Source organism: Monodelphis domestica, chromosome 4 (assembly GCF_027887165.1).
Source record: "Monodelphis domestica isolate mMonDom1 chromosome 4, mMonDom1.pri, whole genome shotgun sequence".
Lineage (NCBI taxonomy): Eukaryota > Metazoa > Chordata > Mammalia > Didelphimorphia > Didelphidae > Monodelphis > Monodelphis domestica.
The window spans coordinates 75,663,426-75,678,421 of NC_077230.1; the positions used below are offsets into that span (position 1 = coordinate 75,663,426).

The 14,996-nt window shown below is 38.2% G+C and overlaps 2 protein-coding genes across 5 annotated transcripts in view; one reads left to right on the plus strand and one right to left on the minus strand.

Moving 5' to 3' along the window:
• CCDC191 (coiled-coil domain containing 191) overlaps positions 1-12,435 on the minus strand; it is a 120,322-nt gene extending 107,887 nt beyond the window's left edge. Inside the window, exons 1-3 of the mRNA XM_056793488.1 lie at positions 12,121-12,435; positions 8,532-8,570; positions 147-288 (exon numbers count right to left, since the gene is read on the minus strand). Of these exons, the coding sequence (XP_056649466.1) occupies positions 147-288; positions 8,532-8,570; positions 12,121-12,210 (271 nt within the window). The 5' untranslated portion in view covers positions 12,211-12,435. The remainder of the gene's footprint in view (positions 1-146; positions 289-8,531; positions 8,571-12,120) is intronic.
• A 96-nt stretch (positions 12,436-12,531) lies between these two features.
• Positions 12,532-14,996, plus strand: part of QTRT2 (queuine tRNA-ribosyltransferase accessory subunit 2) — a 47,229-nt gene continuing 44,764 nt past the window's right edge. Inside the window, exon 1 of one of the 4 annotated variants that reach the window (XM_007493712.3) lies at positions 12,532-12,608. In XM_007493712.3, the coding sequence (XP_007493774.2) occupies positions 12,534-12,608 (75 nt within the window). In that variant the 5' untranslated portion in view covers positions 12,532-12,533. The other 3 variants (XM_007493711.3, XM_007493713.3, XM_007493715.3) reach the window with 3 other exon arrangements.

Below are 14,996 nucleotides of genomic sequence, written 5' to 3' on the forward strand. Positions count from 1 at the left end.
CCCAGCTGGGAAGTGTCTGAGGCCACATTTGAACCCAGGACCTCCCGTCTCTAGGTCTGGTTCTCCATCCACTGAGCCACCCAGCTGCCCCCAAGGTCTTTTAAATAGAGCTCCAAAGTATTTTTAATGCCAAATGAATGCCTCACCTTCTTCATAAGCTTCATCATGTTCCACCAGTTGCTCTGTTGTTTCTAAATCTATGATTCTGTTCCATGGTCGTCTGGGAACATCTGAATTTCTTGGAGAAAATACTTCAGAGACTGCAAATTCTGAGGCTTTCTCGACCCTCTTCAAATGAAAATTAAAAAAAAAGTTAAGATGACAAGAATTTCGCTTCATATAATAGGCTTCCTATTCTATGTAAGAATCTGATTCTCAATGGATGACTAAAATATTTTCACATTTACTCTCTGAGAATTTCTACTTTGTGAAAGTTACCTCTTAGGGTTTAAAATGACTTACCCAGCGGGGGGGAAAATTGGTAATTTTTGATCAACAATATAAAATAAACTTGTATATTTTGTCTCATTTTAATGAATGCCTTTTTCACCTGGTGAGATTAAAAAAAATAGTGGTGTTGCTTACTTAAGTACTGGTTCGTAGAATGACTAAAACCTGGATTTAAATACTGCTAATTTTACACAAAAATGTTTCTGCAGGAGGGAAAAAAATTATATTTTCGGAATCGAAATTTAGACACTAGCTGTGTGACCCTGGGCAACTACTTAGGGAAAGCAACTAACCTACACTAACATAAATTATTTTAGAGCTTGAAGTGACCTCAGTTTAGTCTCCTTATTTTACAGATGAAGAAACGGAGGCAGAACTAGCCCCTAAACCAATGTGCTCTGACTCTCAGGTAAGTCCTCTTTCCACCAAACCAATACGCCGGATAGCACTAGTTCTGGCGTCAGAGCAGCTGGATTCGAATCTTGCCTCTGAGGCTGAGTCCCTGCCATTTTGAGCGAGCCACTTTACATGCCTGGAACTTAGTTTTAAAAATTAAGTGGTTCCAGTGAAAGGCCTCTAAGGGCTCTTCTGACCCCCGAAGTGTGGCTCTAGAATAAGCTGGGTAGAAATTCAGGTTCTGTCCTTGAGGCTCTGCCCCAGGGGGCCTTAGGCCTGTGTCCAGGGTACAGAAGAGCTTCTCTGGGGAGGAAGTGCTCAGAGCACTTTCTGTCTCTGGCCAGAAATCTCCTGGAACCTATCTGCAGTGTCCTGGGTGGAGGCTGTGGGGCTGACGTGTCCTGACTCACACCTCAGCACACCAATACCGTCCCTGGGATTTTCTCGGCAAAAATACGAGCATCACCTGTCACTTCCTTCTCTAGTGGATGAAGGCAAACAGAGGTTAGGTGACTTGCCCAGGGCCACACAGCTAGCGTCTAATGGGTGGATTTGCACTTGGGTCTTCCTGACTCCAGGTTAATGCTCTCTCCACAGAGTCACCTATGTTTCTATTCTCAAGATCCTGGTGTCTGCGTGACTTCTCCCTCTCTCTCGCCCGGGCCCCTCCTTTCTTCAGACCCCTCCCCAACCTCAGGCCTGGCCTCCCACAATAGCCTTCTGTCTGGTTTCCGGCCTCAGATTTCTCCTCCTCCAGTCTGGCTCTACTTAGCTGTGAAAGGGATCTTCCTGATTCAAGGGGGTGACGTGCCACCACAATTCAGGGAGCATCAGAGATAAAATCGTCTGCTTGGCAGTCGAAGCCCTCGAATCCCCCACCGCAGGCCCGGACAGACTCTGAGATCCAGCACCCACAGCCTCTCAGGCTTTCCTCTACCAAGACCTTCCTTTCCCGCCTCACCACCGTCCCTTCTGTCTCTGCCTCAGGCTTCCAGTCCCCATCTGTGGGCAACCTTTCCCGGTCTCCTTTAGTGCCAGGGCCTTCCTTCTGCTGAATCTGTGTGTCTCTAGGCTCTCTCCCTTGCTAGACTGTGCTCAGGGCCCTCAGCAGCAGGGACGTCCCCACTCTTCCCTGTCACACAGGACTGAGCGCAGTGCTGGCTGGCACACAGGAAGCACTCAATAAATGTTCATTAACCACCTAACATGTCTTTATTTGCATACCATCTCTTTCTTTTTTTTTTTAAACCCTTCCCTTCCCTCTTAGAACCAATGGCAGAAGAGAGGTAAGGGAATGGGGGTCAAGTGACTTGCCCAAGGTCACACAGCTGGAAAGTGTCTGAGGTCAAATTTGAACCCAGGATCTCCTGTCTCTAGGCCTGGCTCTCAATCCACTGAGCCACCCAGCTGCCCCTTTTTTTGAGTTTTTATACTTTTTTTATTTAACAAGTCATCAATGCTAAACAAAATGAGATAAGGACATAGAAACAGACTAAATTAATTTCAAGAAGTTTAACCAATATAAATCAGTTTCCATGACAAGACCACCCAAAAAGCATGAAAAGTTCCCTAGTAAGCAAATACAATTTACTTGCCAAGTATACAGATGTAGCATCCAAAGACAAAACTGGTTTAGAAATGATATAACCCAGTGGAATTGCTTGTCAGCTCCAGGAGGGGGGGAGGGAAAAGGGGAGGGAGAGAAATTGAATCATGTAACCATGGAAAAATATTTAAAAATAAATAATATTTAAAAAATAAGTAAATAAAATCTAAGTTAAAAAAAGAACATAAATGAATTTGTAAAACCATATAGAGAAGAATGATGAAAGATGAATAGTATCAACTCAAAACTGAGAGGAGAATGAAGAGTAAAACCATTTTACACAAAGTTTGGTGAGAGACTCAACTAAGAAAAGCCATCTTATGAACAATTAAGGATTAATTCAGGAGAACAGTAAAGAAAGAAAAAATGAAAGTTGTGAAACCACCAAACTAGGATTCTAACATCACAGTCCCAAGTGTGTTACTAGAAGGGGAAATGGTAGAAGATAAAAAGAGGCCACAGACAGAAAAGGCAGCTGGATTAGATCAAGCATACATAAAGGAGATCCATAAAGGAGGTAATACAATCATGAAGGCATTTAATAATTGATTCACAATGTAACTGAATGAGATGATGGTACCAAAGTCACGGAAAAAAAAAAAAAACCTCAGTCCTTGTTAATATTGAGAAAAAAAAAACAACCAAAAAAATCAACAATTACTGATCCTCTTTAACATAAAGTATATGAAAATCATCTGGATGTGCATTGAGTACATTCTTGATGAGAAGATTCACAGGGAAGTTAAGTTTTTGCACATGATATTCCACAGTAGACATCTATCATCACATAACTGACTGAAAAATATGGAGACTAGGTTCCATATTTCTTGTTGGATCACAAAAAAGAATTTGATCTGTTGGAGAAAAACATTTGTCTTGAAAGACTCCTTTTCACCAAGGTGCTTCCCTATCCATACATCCAAGTCATTCAACACTCCTTGAAATAGCAGAAATACCTTTTCTAAATAAAATTCAATAAATTTCTCCTAGAAACAAAGGCTTATTTAAAAAATACCAAAATTCTAGCAATGCTCTACTGCTACTAATCACAAAACACGACAGTCTTTAATTAATTAAGAATATTTTTCCATGGTTACATGATTCATGTTCTTTCCCTCCCTTTTTCCTTCCCCCCTCACAGAGCTGACAAGCAATTCCATGAGGTTATACATGTCACAACAGTATTCAAAGAACTAAAAATTACCATTACTTGGAAGGAAATGGAGTGATAGATTGTGAGAATGAACAGGCAAAAATATGTAGTCAATAAGGAAAAACAAAGAAAACTAGAATAAAGCAGAGGGTTTAAAGTCAAATAGAAATGGCCACTAATCTTTTCTTCACTAGAAAGTACATTAACATGAGATCCAGACTGAGTTTCAATACCACATCTATTCCATTAGATTGTAAACTGTATAAAGGCAACTATAAGTACCACTAGTCACCCCTAAAATCTGCCACTAGGCTCTACTTCTTGAACTTATTACCTAGGAGATATGGTCATGGGGGTAAATATCTTAAGAGGAAAACCATCTTGGAGATGAATTTTGAAGGTGAGTCTTTTGGAGGATCCCTAATTATGATACTGGTTAATACTTTACAAGCTCCAATTGGTGGTGACAATAATATGACATAACTTTCTTTTAAAATTTAAAGGAGAGGAGAAAATCCTAGAAAAAATGGGCAATTTAAAATATAAAACATAGAACAAAAGCGAATTGTGGATGGCAAGTTGCCAATAAAACATTCAGTGAGATTCCTTTGAAAATCCATGAAAACTTTAAGATATAATCTGGCTAGAACATTTGAAAGGGGCTAGGGCAGCTTTCTAATCATTCTAAGTTGCATACTTAAAAAAGAGGATGAAAACATTAACCTCATATTACAAAAGAATTGTTTAAAAATACTTCAGTTATTTCCTTTGTAGAAATGTTTTCTTTCCTTTTTCCCCATTTTCCTTTCCTTTTTTTAAAAATTCCTATTGGTAACTGCCCTTCTGCCTCCCTGCACCAAAGTCTATCCTTATAACAAACAGCATTATCAAGCCAAGAAAAAAAAAGGAAAAGAAAAAGTCACACATTAACTAGGCCCAAAAATATACGTCTCATTCTGAATTTCAAGTCCCCAAGAAAGGTTGGAAAGTAAGAATTCATCAGAAATAGCTGCTGCAGAGATTTTTTCTTTCCACTTAACTGTTTCCCTCTAAAGGCACTGATTTTTTTTTTTGGGGGATACAAAACATTTCAAATGTATGTGACCCAAATCATCAATTTTGTCTCTGTGATCTTCTCTATTCCTTGATCAGATGATAATTCTTTTCCTTTCTGTGTGGGATGAAATTTGTGCATTATTCTCCAATATACATTGATTAGTATTAGTAATCATAGATTGGCAATTTCCTATAGAAAAATAGTGAAGTTAGATGCCCTCCACTAGGAGATATCAACCTCTCCTTTTGAAGAGTAGAAGAAATCCCCTCTCCAAGCAGCTTTATACATATATATTAATATAGGCCTTTAATATACTCTTTTTCAAATGTGGCTAAGAGAATGCCCCCCTCTATTTTCTTCTATTCTTATGGGAAGTTTGGGGGTGATCTAATTCCTATGAGAGAAATCTCAAAATTTACAAGTTATAAATCTTGATTACATGTTCAGAAAAATGTTTCAAAGAGTGTTTTCAGCTTGAATTGTTGCAATCTGATAAATCCTTGGACAGGCCTAAGGACAGGACTCAGCTAACAAATGCAAACCTAAGGAATATTCCGATACACTTAGAAAGAGCTGGGAAAGGACTGAGGAGGATAGAAGAAGGAGGGTATAATAAGATACAGATGATGGGAAAGTAGAGATAGCATTGTGTTGGATTCTATAAAATCTGAGTAAACCCAGGCATCAATGTCCACTATTTCTGGGATTTTTCTCTTTCTGTCTCTGTCTCTCTCCCCTCTCTTTGTCTGTCTGTCTATCTTTCTGTCTCTCTCTCTCTCTCTCTCTCTCTCTGTCTGTCTGTCTCTCTCCCCCTGAGGAAAACTAGCCATGCCCAAGTCAATATCCCCCCCCCCCCCCCCCCCCCCCCCGCCTTGCTACCTATGTCCAAGTGGTAGTGCCTCACTTATGCTACCTTCCCCCACGCCTCTGAATAAAGCCACATGAACTCTGCCAGCATCAAGTCTCCTGTCTGCTCACTAGAGTGATTTTAGGGGTATGACCCTGCCCCCGAATTTCACTCCACACACTTTCCATAGTGTGAAAATAACTGAACTAGAACTCTGCTCCAAAGGATCCCTTTTACCTTCCCAACTTCCTGCTCTAACTATTTCAGATATCTTTAGAACTATGTCAAGACCTTTAAATAACAGTGGTGGCGATATCCCTTGCTTTACTGTTGATCTTATTGAAAAGGCCCCATTGTTACCATTTTCTTGGAGGAAAATATATAATTTCTCTGCTGCAGAGTGAAATAAGCAGAATCAGGAGAACATTATACACAGTAACTAGGAAGACAACATGAATCATATAACTTTGGGAAATGTGGAAATTTGTCATTAAAAAAAGAAAATATATCATTTCTATGATTTGTTCTCTGATCTGATTTAAATATTTTAAAAAACTGATTTAGACTCCATCTAAATTTGAGTCCTTTATCAAATGCCTTTTATTCACCATAATTTTGTGTTTTAATTAGTAAAGGGAGTGTTTTTCTGCATTTGAGGCTTTTATACCCTAGGAGAAGGTATTTCTCAAATGCCCGGCATAGGGGAGAAACATGTATGTTCCTTTTCTTGTTCATTTCCATTCAACAATCACCTAAGAATTATCATATGTAACTTTTCTAAAATTATTTTTGTTAGTTATCTAAGTTTGAAAGGGGTACATTGAACTAACTACCCAACTATTGTATTTTTGCTGTGAATTTCTTCCTGTAATTTGATTTACTTTTCCTTTAAATACTTCAATCCTATGTCATTTGTCACAAACATATTAGGTACTGATATTACTTATTTTAACAAATAATGTATTTTATTAATGCATTAAAAATATAAAAAGCATAATGTAGTTTCCTATTTATCTCTTTTAACACCATTTATTTTACTATTGTCTTGTTTGAAATCCTGAATGCTATCCCTGCTTTTTAAAATCTGCATAAGTAATAATAAATTTTGGTGTAGCCCCTTTTAAAAATTCTATGTGAATATTTGTTTCAAGTATTCTTTATTTAAAAATTTTATTGGATTCTATTTTCTAATATATTTTCCTACTGTCTTTGGTTTTATGAATGAGTTCATCTTGCTTATGTTCACAATTATTAGATAAACCAGAGAAATGAGAAAAAATTATACATTTCCTTCTGTTGTATCCTCTTATACTTTTTACTCTTTTATTGCCAGACTCCTCTTTACAAAGAAATAGATGAAAAGAAAAAAATCTGATCAATATAGTAATTTATAATTGCTGCTCCTTTATTCTCCAAACCAGATTCTAATCACTGGATCATTTTGTTTCTTTTTAATCCCACCTTTATGACATATCTTTTGAAATGGAAGTTTGTTTTGTTTGAGAGTAATCCCTCCCTGACTAGTCCTCATTCTTATACCTCCATTTGTTTTCCCTGTCTCCATCTCATTCCTACTTTAATGTATTTCTATAATAATTCATTGTGTTCAATTTTCATTTGGTTTAGAGAAGAGTAAGTTTCTTAGCCTGTTTTTTCTGTGCCTTTTTACATGCTCTGTATATACTTCTCATACACATTATGAGAAATAGTAACTTTTGCCTTTTTTTCCCTGTATTTTTACTTCTCTTAAAACCAACAAAATAAAACTACACCTAGGCCTTGTGATTGTCTTCTGTAATTTCTGTGAAGGCAGTAGGATATTGAAGGGACAATTATTTTTTCTTCCTCTACCAAACGGAAGCATATGATACCATAAGTTAGCCTATACCTCAGTCTTTAAGCTGTCTCAGTCTCCTGATGGTTCAGTGTGGATGTTGTCCATCTATTTCCTTTTCCTTGCACATTCCAGATCAGGACTTGGTTTTATCCCATACTATGGACCAGAAAGGCCCTAGTCAGATGCAGATCGAGCTGGTTCTAGGCCTCTGCAAGCCCCTCCCCTCTAACTTGTCCTGAAAGCTTAATTGGCCTTATCTTCTATTATGGTGCCTACAGCTCTAAAGAGACCAAAACTGAGCATTGTTTTCTTGTGCAGTGACCTAGTTGGTTGTGCTCTGACAGGCCAGGACAAAGATCCTTTGGGTTTCAATCAATTAATAATCATTTATTAATATTGCTTGCTAAGGCAGGCACTAAATGTTAGGGATACAAAAAAGGAAAAAAATTACTGAAATGAAATGATTAGGGATGAACAAGGAAGACAGCTGGTAAATAAATAAGTACATACAGAGCAGGTAGGTGGATAGAGTGCCAGGCCTGGAGTCAGGAGGACCTGGATTCAAACATGACCTCAGACACTTCCTAGCTGTGTGGCCCTGGGCACGTCACTTACCCAAGACTCTCTAGCCCTCACAACTCTTCTGTCTTAGAACTGAAACTGACAGAAGGTAAGGGTTTTTTAAAAGTCCATATAAGATGAATATAGTATAAAGAGAGGTATTAGATCTCAGACTGGCTTTCACCCTCCGACCCAAGTGCCATCATTCAAGGTGCTTGCAGCAGGTTTTAGACCTTTTATGAAAGCTTAAATTGGCTTCTCTGGAGCAAGCTCTCTCCCAGAGCCCAAGGCTTTTAGTCATCACGGTGTATATTTCTGGAGTGGATAAAGAGGTTACTGCTGTTTCTCCTCAGTTTCTTGGATCAATGCTTTGTCCAGTGCTCTTTAATGGTATTTGCTGAAGTATATGTAGGAGAGAGGGCTTTCATATTACCATCTTACCTGGAAGTCCCTAATACTTTTATGAGAAGGCAGAGAATCAGAAAGCTTACTTTATCAAGAAGGCCCAAGTGATCAAATCTAGACATTAAGCAATAAATAACATGCCATCTAGGGACCTACTTGTAGAACTCTTAACTCAAACCTATCTCATTTTTCTCAATCTCAATTATGAAATGTCCTTACCTTTGTCCAGTAATCCAAATTCTCAGAGTCCAAAACATGCTGCAAATAATATATTCAGACCATTAATAAACAGATATGTCCTTTTCAATGCACTTTAAAATTTCAAATTACCTTCCTCAAATGAATATAGTAAATGGTCCTTTATTTTCTTTCCCAAAGCATAGGTTATCATAAAGATTAGTAAAAGATTCTTGTTTCAATAACAGTGAATAATGGATTGAGGGTGGAGACTATCTCATTTTAATCTTTGTATCTCCCAGCACCTGGTGGACACTTAATATATGTTTATTGGTTGAAAGATTACATACAGATATTATAGGGAAACCACTTTAGAATGATGTTCTCTTTTTGAATTTGGTCTCTTTGTTATCTTTAGTCTCTTCTTTTTTTTGACTCAGCTATATCAAATGCTGGTTTGAGGGAAGTAGTAAGCTATACCAATAAGAATAAAGAACATATCTAGGGCAGGGAAGTCAGATGGCTCAGTGGATTGAGAACCAGTCCTAGAGATGGGAAGTCCTGTTTTCAAATCTGGTATCAGACACTTCCCAGCTGTGTGACCCTGGGAAAGTCACTTGACCCCCATTGCCTAGCCCTTACCACTCTTCTGCCTTGGAGCCAATACACAGTATTGATTACAAAATGGAAGGTAAGGGTTTAAAAATAAAATAAATAAATAAATAAAAGACCTAATTCAGTCACCTACTTAGAAGTTCTGAATAGAATTTTTGTTTCTGTTGTGCTTGATTTTTATTTTTTGCTTCTCTATATTTATCTCATCTTTCCCTTAACTAATTTAAACATGACACTGGGGCAACTGGGTGGCTCAGTGGATTGAGAGCCAGGCCTAGAGAGGAGAGGTCCTGGGTTCAAATCTGGCCTCAGATACTTCCTGTGTGACCCTGAGCAAGTCACTCAACTCCCATTACCTTGCCCTTACCAATCTTCTGCCTTGGAATCAATATTCAGTATTGATTCTAAATGGAAGGTAAGGGTATAAAATTTAAAAAAAAAAGAATAAATCTGGGCTTTCCAGAGAATCAGTTTAAAGGTTATGAACAGTAGCATACAAAACCTAAAGGACAGAATTTGATGGTATAGGGGTTTTGTTTTTGTTTTTGGCAAAAGAGAAAACTAAGGCAGAAATCAAGTCACTAAAGTTGAGCATATATTAAGCTGAAACTAAAACTGACATTACAAGAACAAAGCCTTTCCTACAATACTCCCTTAACAACTGTGAGAAATGTAGAATTACCTCTAACAGTTAACAAAAAAGAAGCATTTGTTTTGCTTATGATACAGGTGGGTTGGTAAGTGAATTAAGATGAGATTATATAAGTCAGAAATCTTATTATTATTTTACTCTTACCTTCTGCCTTAGAATCAATATTATGTCTCATGGCTAGGAAGTGGAGGCCAAATTTGAACCCACAGCCTCACATCTCTTTAGTTTGACTCTCAATCCACTGAACCATCTGGCAGCCCTAGCAGCAATATTATTAACAGGTGGATGTAAGAAAGTAGTTTTTCACTTATGTACCATTTTATCTTTAAAGAACCTGGAAAAAAATACTAAGTGCAGCTGCATTACTTAGTAATTTTTTACTACATTCAAAGAAATAGCTAAACCTATTAAAATTAAACCACATTACAAGGTATTCTTGTTCTTCAATTATCTTTTTATTATCTATGGAAAAAGGGATGAGTTAAACTGAGTAATTCTCCATTCTAGAAACTTAGAAACTTTTCCCCAAATTACTTCCTTTTAAATCACTGTCTCTGGGTCTGTATCCCCTATTTCAGGCTTAAGTAACATGAGTACAAAAAAAGCTAGTATACTCATCTTACACCATGTGAGAACTGACTCCTTTTTTATGCTTCCTCTTCCATATTTATATATTCACTTTCCAATACTTGGGGAAAGATATTAAACTAGTGGTCAGGTATTTTACCTTGATCTTTTAATATTATTAACATACTGATTGCATTGTCCAGAGGGGTGATTTAATAAAGTATAAGAATTATTGCCTGTGTTCTCCAACATGATTAGATGTCTTATATATCAGTGATAATACAACATGACTTCAGTTGAAAAAAGATGGAGGAATTATTTTATGGGTCCTCAAATTGAAAGTTAAGAAGCTCACTGCTTTGACTTATTGCTTATATAACTGCTCAAAATTTGGTGAGCAAATTGGTAATGTGATTTTGTGAAACTTTTTGCCTAGGTTTCTCCTGGTTTAAAATGAGGATAATATGAACCTTTTTTGTCTTCCTGTGATGACTGGGAGCATCAAAAGAAATATCAACTGTAAAAGTACTATATGATTTAAGATGACTAAATTCATTGGTTTAGAGGTCAAATCAAATATCAATAAAGTATACTATCCACTGGGAATTACTGAACATGGTGCTTTGTGGAAATGGGTTAGGACATTCATTATATGTCAATACCATAAACAAAAACCCATCAAACATTATTAAAAAGGTCATTTCCTGCTGATTGAGTTCCCAGTGTTTGAAAAGTCAGACTCATGGGGGATGAATGAGCAAATCAGTTCACAATTCTACCCTAGGCACTTCATTTGTAAAGTGAGCACATACTAGATTATCTCCATAGTTCCATCCATCTCTAAATCCCATGTAAATTGGAAATTCATCTCAAGGACGTTGAAATGTATAACGTGATCTCCTTATTATGGAGAGGGAAGTTCTGAAACTGAGACAAAAAGCTGAGAATTTTCTTGAAAACAAATATTCTGATACTTCATAAAAAAATCAGATTCCTTTAACATGAAATTGGGAAATATTTAAGGAAACATTTTTGCAAAATCACATCCCATTAAGCATTAGAAAAGAAAAAAAAATGGGCCCACTTTGAGGCTGAATTCTGTAACAGCAAATCTCCATTGTGGGACCATTCTCCAGAAGGGCAATTCTGAAGGGCTCTTGGAATGGAGTAAAGCTTTTAGAGCAAGTTTTTCCACACCACACACAGAAAGGAGCTCGAGCTCTTATTCCTGGATCCTCAAGGGGTTGGGGTGGGAGCCTCCCAAGACTAGGTGTGGCTGGTTTCTGGGGATGTCACAGCTGCGGCCCAATCGGTCTTGGTACCATCTTCGTCTCAATTCAATAAATATTTAGTAAGTGCTTCTTAAGTGCCAGTAATTGTGCTAAACACTGAGAATACAAAAAGAGGCAAAAGACAGTCTCAGCCCTCAAGGAGCTCTCAGTCTAATGGGAGAAACAATGCCCCAACAAATACAGTAGAACAAGCTATATTCAGATAAGTGGGAGATAATTAACAGTGGGAAGGCACTAGAATGAAAAGAGGTTGGGAAAAGCTTCCCGAAAGAGGTGGGATTTTAATGAGAGTTGAAACGAAGCCAGGAGAGGTCAGTGGTTGGAGCGGAGGTGGAAGAAGCTCCAGACATGGATGGGGGGCAGGGCTGAGGCTGGAGCTGGAGCTGAAGGTGTGGGAGAGTGAAGATAGGGCAGGGGTTGGTTAGTTCGGTACACGGCCAATGTCTGGACCAACCTCCACCTAGAATGGGGCCCCACAGATTTCAGGACTATTGCTTGCAATCACCTTGGAACTCGGCTTCTTGTTGAACCGTTTCCAGCGGTAAAGGTCCGTCCTTTTTCCCGAAGAAGCCAGATCCCGCGTTCCAACCGGCATCTTTCCGCCGGGTTCCCACAGGAGAACTTTTCTCAATCTCAGACTAGGGATGCAGGTACGTGGGTAAGACTCACAATTGCAGCAAAGGCGTGAGTTTTCTAACGAAGCTGCTCCGATGCACACTGGGAAGTGTAGTTCTTTCGTCTAGCAAGAAGGCAACTCCCCAAGCGCAACTGGACTACAATTCCCGGGAGGTTCTGCGCATAACGAGAACGCGTCCGCTCTGTTGCCTATAGCAACATCCAAAGCTCTGTTTTCATTATTTTCCGCCCCTCCCATCCCCCACCCCTTAAACTTACGTTTGTCTTCCGTCGCGCAGGCTGATGACGAAGCTTATTCCAATTGGCTGCACTCGGAGGCAGGGCTATAGAGCAATCGTCTTGCGACCTGGAGCACAAGTTAAGAGAGTTGGTAAACGTGGGCATTGGCGGGCACGAGTTTTGGGATTTCTCTCAAAGGGGAAAAAATTTCTGGTCTTAATTTGGTTAAGCTCTCTTCCACCCTTTCGGTGCTAATGCTGCCGGAGTTATGGCCGTTCCTCTTTTGTGCTCTTTCTCGGTTTTCTCCTTCTCAGATCCCTGCCCAGTTCTCTTCCCTGCCCCTGAGTGTTTCAGTGAGTAGGGACTGGCCATGCATGAGACCCTCTTGTGTAGGGATTAATTTCGACCCTGGGAACTTGGCATCTACGATGTCTTTGTGGGGATCTTAGCGATGATGGTCGAGCTACAAGGTATAGTTGTGTATGGCTACAATTGCAATTGCACAATATTCCTTCGATGTAATTTTACAGATGAAGAAACATGTGCATGAGTTGTAGGGCGTTGTTGCTAGAGCCTAGGATTCGAACTCCCTACTTCCGATTCCAGATTCAGGGGTCTTTGGACTCCTCTTCTGAATCACCCTCACTGGTGTTTCCGGATCCTGTTGTATCTCGGAGTGAGGATGGTTCTTTGTGGGCTTTTCACTTTTTTGGCCTTGCCTGAGGTTTGGAAAAAGACAGATTGTTCCTAGGGCCTTGGTTTCATTGACAAGCAAAATCTGGGGTAGCATAGGAAGAATGAGATTGAAAGAATTTGGAACTGACGTACTACAGGTTTGTCGACAGTGTGATCCTAGCTACATTACAGTAGTCATCACTTATAAATTATAAGAAGTACTTCCTTGGTAAGAAATTGAAAATGCAGTTTTATATGTTGTGAGCGGAGGTCTTATATATTAAGTGACCGGGCTTAATTATGTTAATATGGCACCCCCCCACCTCCACCTCCAACTATGTACTGTATGTATAGGACAACTCTGGCACAAGCTCTGGAATATCTAGCCAGCCCTGATACATGTCCAGAATTTCAGATATAGAATCACTTGTCTTAAAATTCTTAATGATATTTAATAATGAATTTAATAACTCTTAATCTATTTTTCATCCACATGGATTAAATCAGCATTGGCATTTTTATATTAATATGTGTACAATAAATGATGACGGATATTTTTAGGGTTGGGTGGTTTTGGGGTGCTTACCAGAGGGTTGTCATTTTATCTCTTCACTAATAGTAATCTGGGCAACAGTGTTAGAAAGGTAGAGCTAGGGATTAGTTAGGTGGCTCAATGGGTTGAGAGCAAGGCCTAGAGATGGGAGGTCCTCGGTTCAAATCTGCCCTCAGATACTTCCTAGCTGTGTGACCCTGAGCAAGTCACTAAACTCCCATTGCTTAGCCTTTACTTCTCTTCTGCCTTGGAAGCAATATAAAGTATTGATTTTAAGACAGAAGGTAAGAGTTTTTTTTTTTTTAAAGGTACTTTTAGAAAAAGTACTTAAATGAATTATTATTAGAATTGAAGTATATTAAAAAATCTTTGCCAAGTTCCATTTGGAGGCATATTTTAAATTTCTTGATGTCTTCATGGTTTCATTTTCAATGAACATACATTTTAATTATGTTCTTAGAAAAAAACAACAAAATACTTTAAAAATAAGGAGAATATTATTCTTATTTCTGGATAAGACAAAATGTTATTTTATGAAAAATATTTTACTTTTGTTGTAATATATTTTACTGATTGATTTATTTAGTCTTCTTAATGATGGATATTTTGAAGAGTAGTTTGTCTAGTTAATTATTTCCCAATTCTTACCAAAATTAGCTTTTTCCAGGTTTTTCTCATTACTTACCACTCCCCCCCCCCTTTTTTTTAGTATTTCTACTCTTGATTTATATGCTTATATCCTTAAGAGATAATCTTAAGGTCCTTAGATCCATAAAAGACCTATTATTGACTGTCATCTGTTAAATTCCTAGAACTAAATGTCTGCAGTTGTTGCTGCCAATTCTTTAACATCCATTATCTCCTTTACTCTTCATGCTTTTTTTCATACTCACTAATGTACTGATGTTGCTCTCTTCAATAACTTTTCTTAGATCTTATCCTTCTTGACTTTCCCTGTAGTATTTGTCTGCTCTCTCCTCTCCTAATTACTCATCTGACCTATCCTTATTGATCTCTTCCACTTCCTGTCTACTAGATATGGAATCCTTCCAGGTCATGATCATGGCTTTATTCACTTATGTGACTATTCTACTTTAGAATGTTCTCTTCATAATAAAATACAAGAAAAGGAAAAGTCAACTTTGTACCCTATATTTGGAAAAAGCAGATCTCAAGGTGTCTAGAGAAGGAAAGAAAAGGTAATAAGTGTTTATATTGCGCTACCTTGTGCCAGGCAGTGTGTTAAGCTGATCAGAACAATAATCCTGCAAAATAGATGCTGTTATTATCCCCATCTT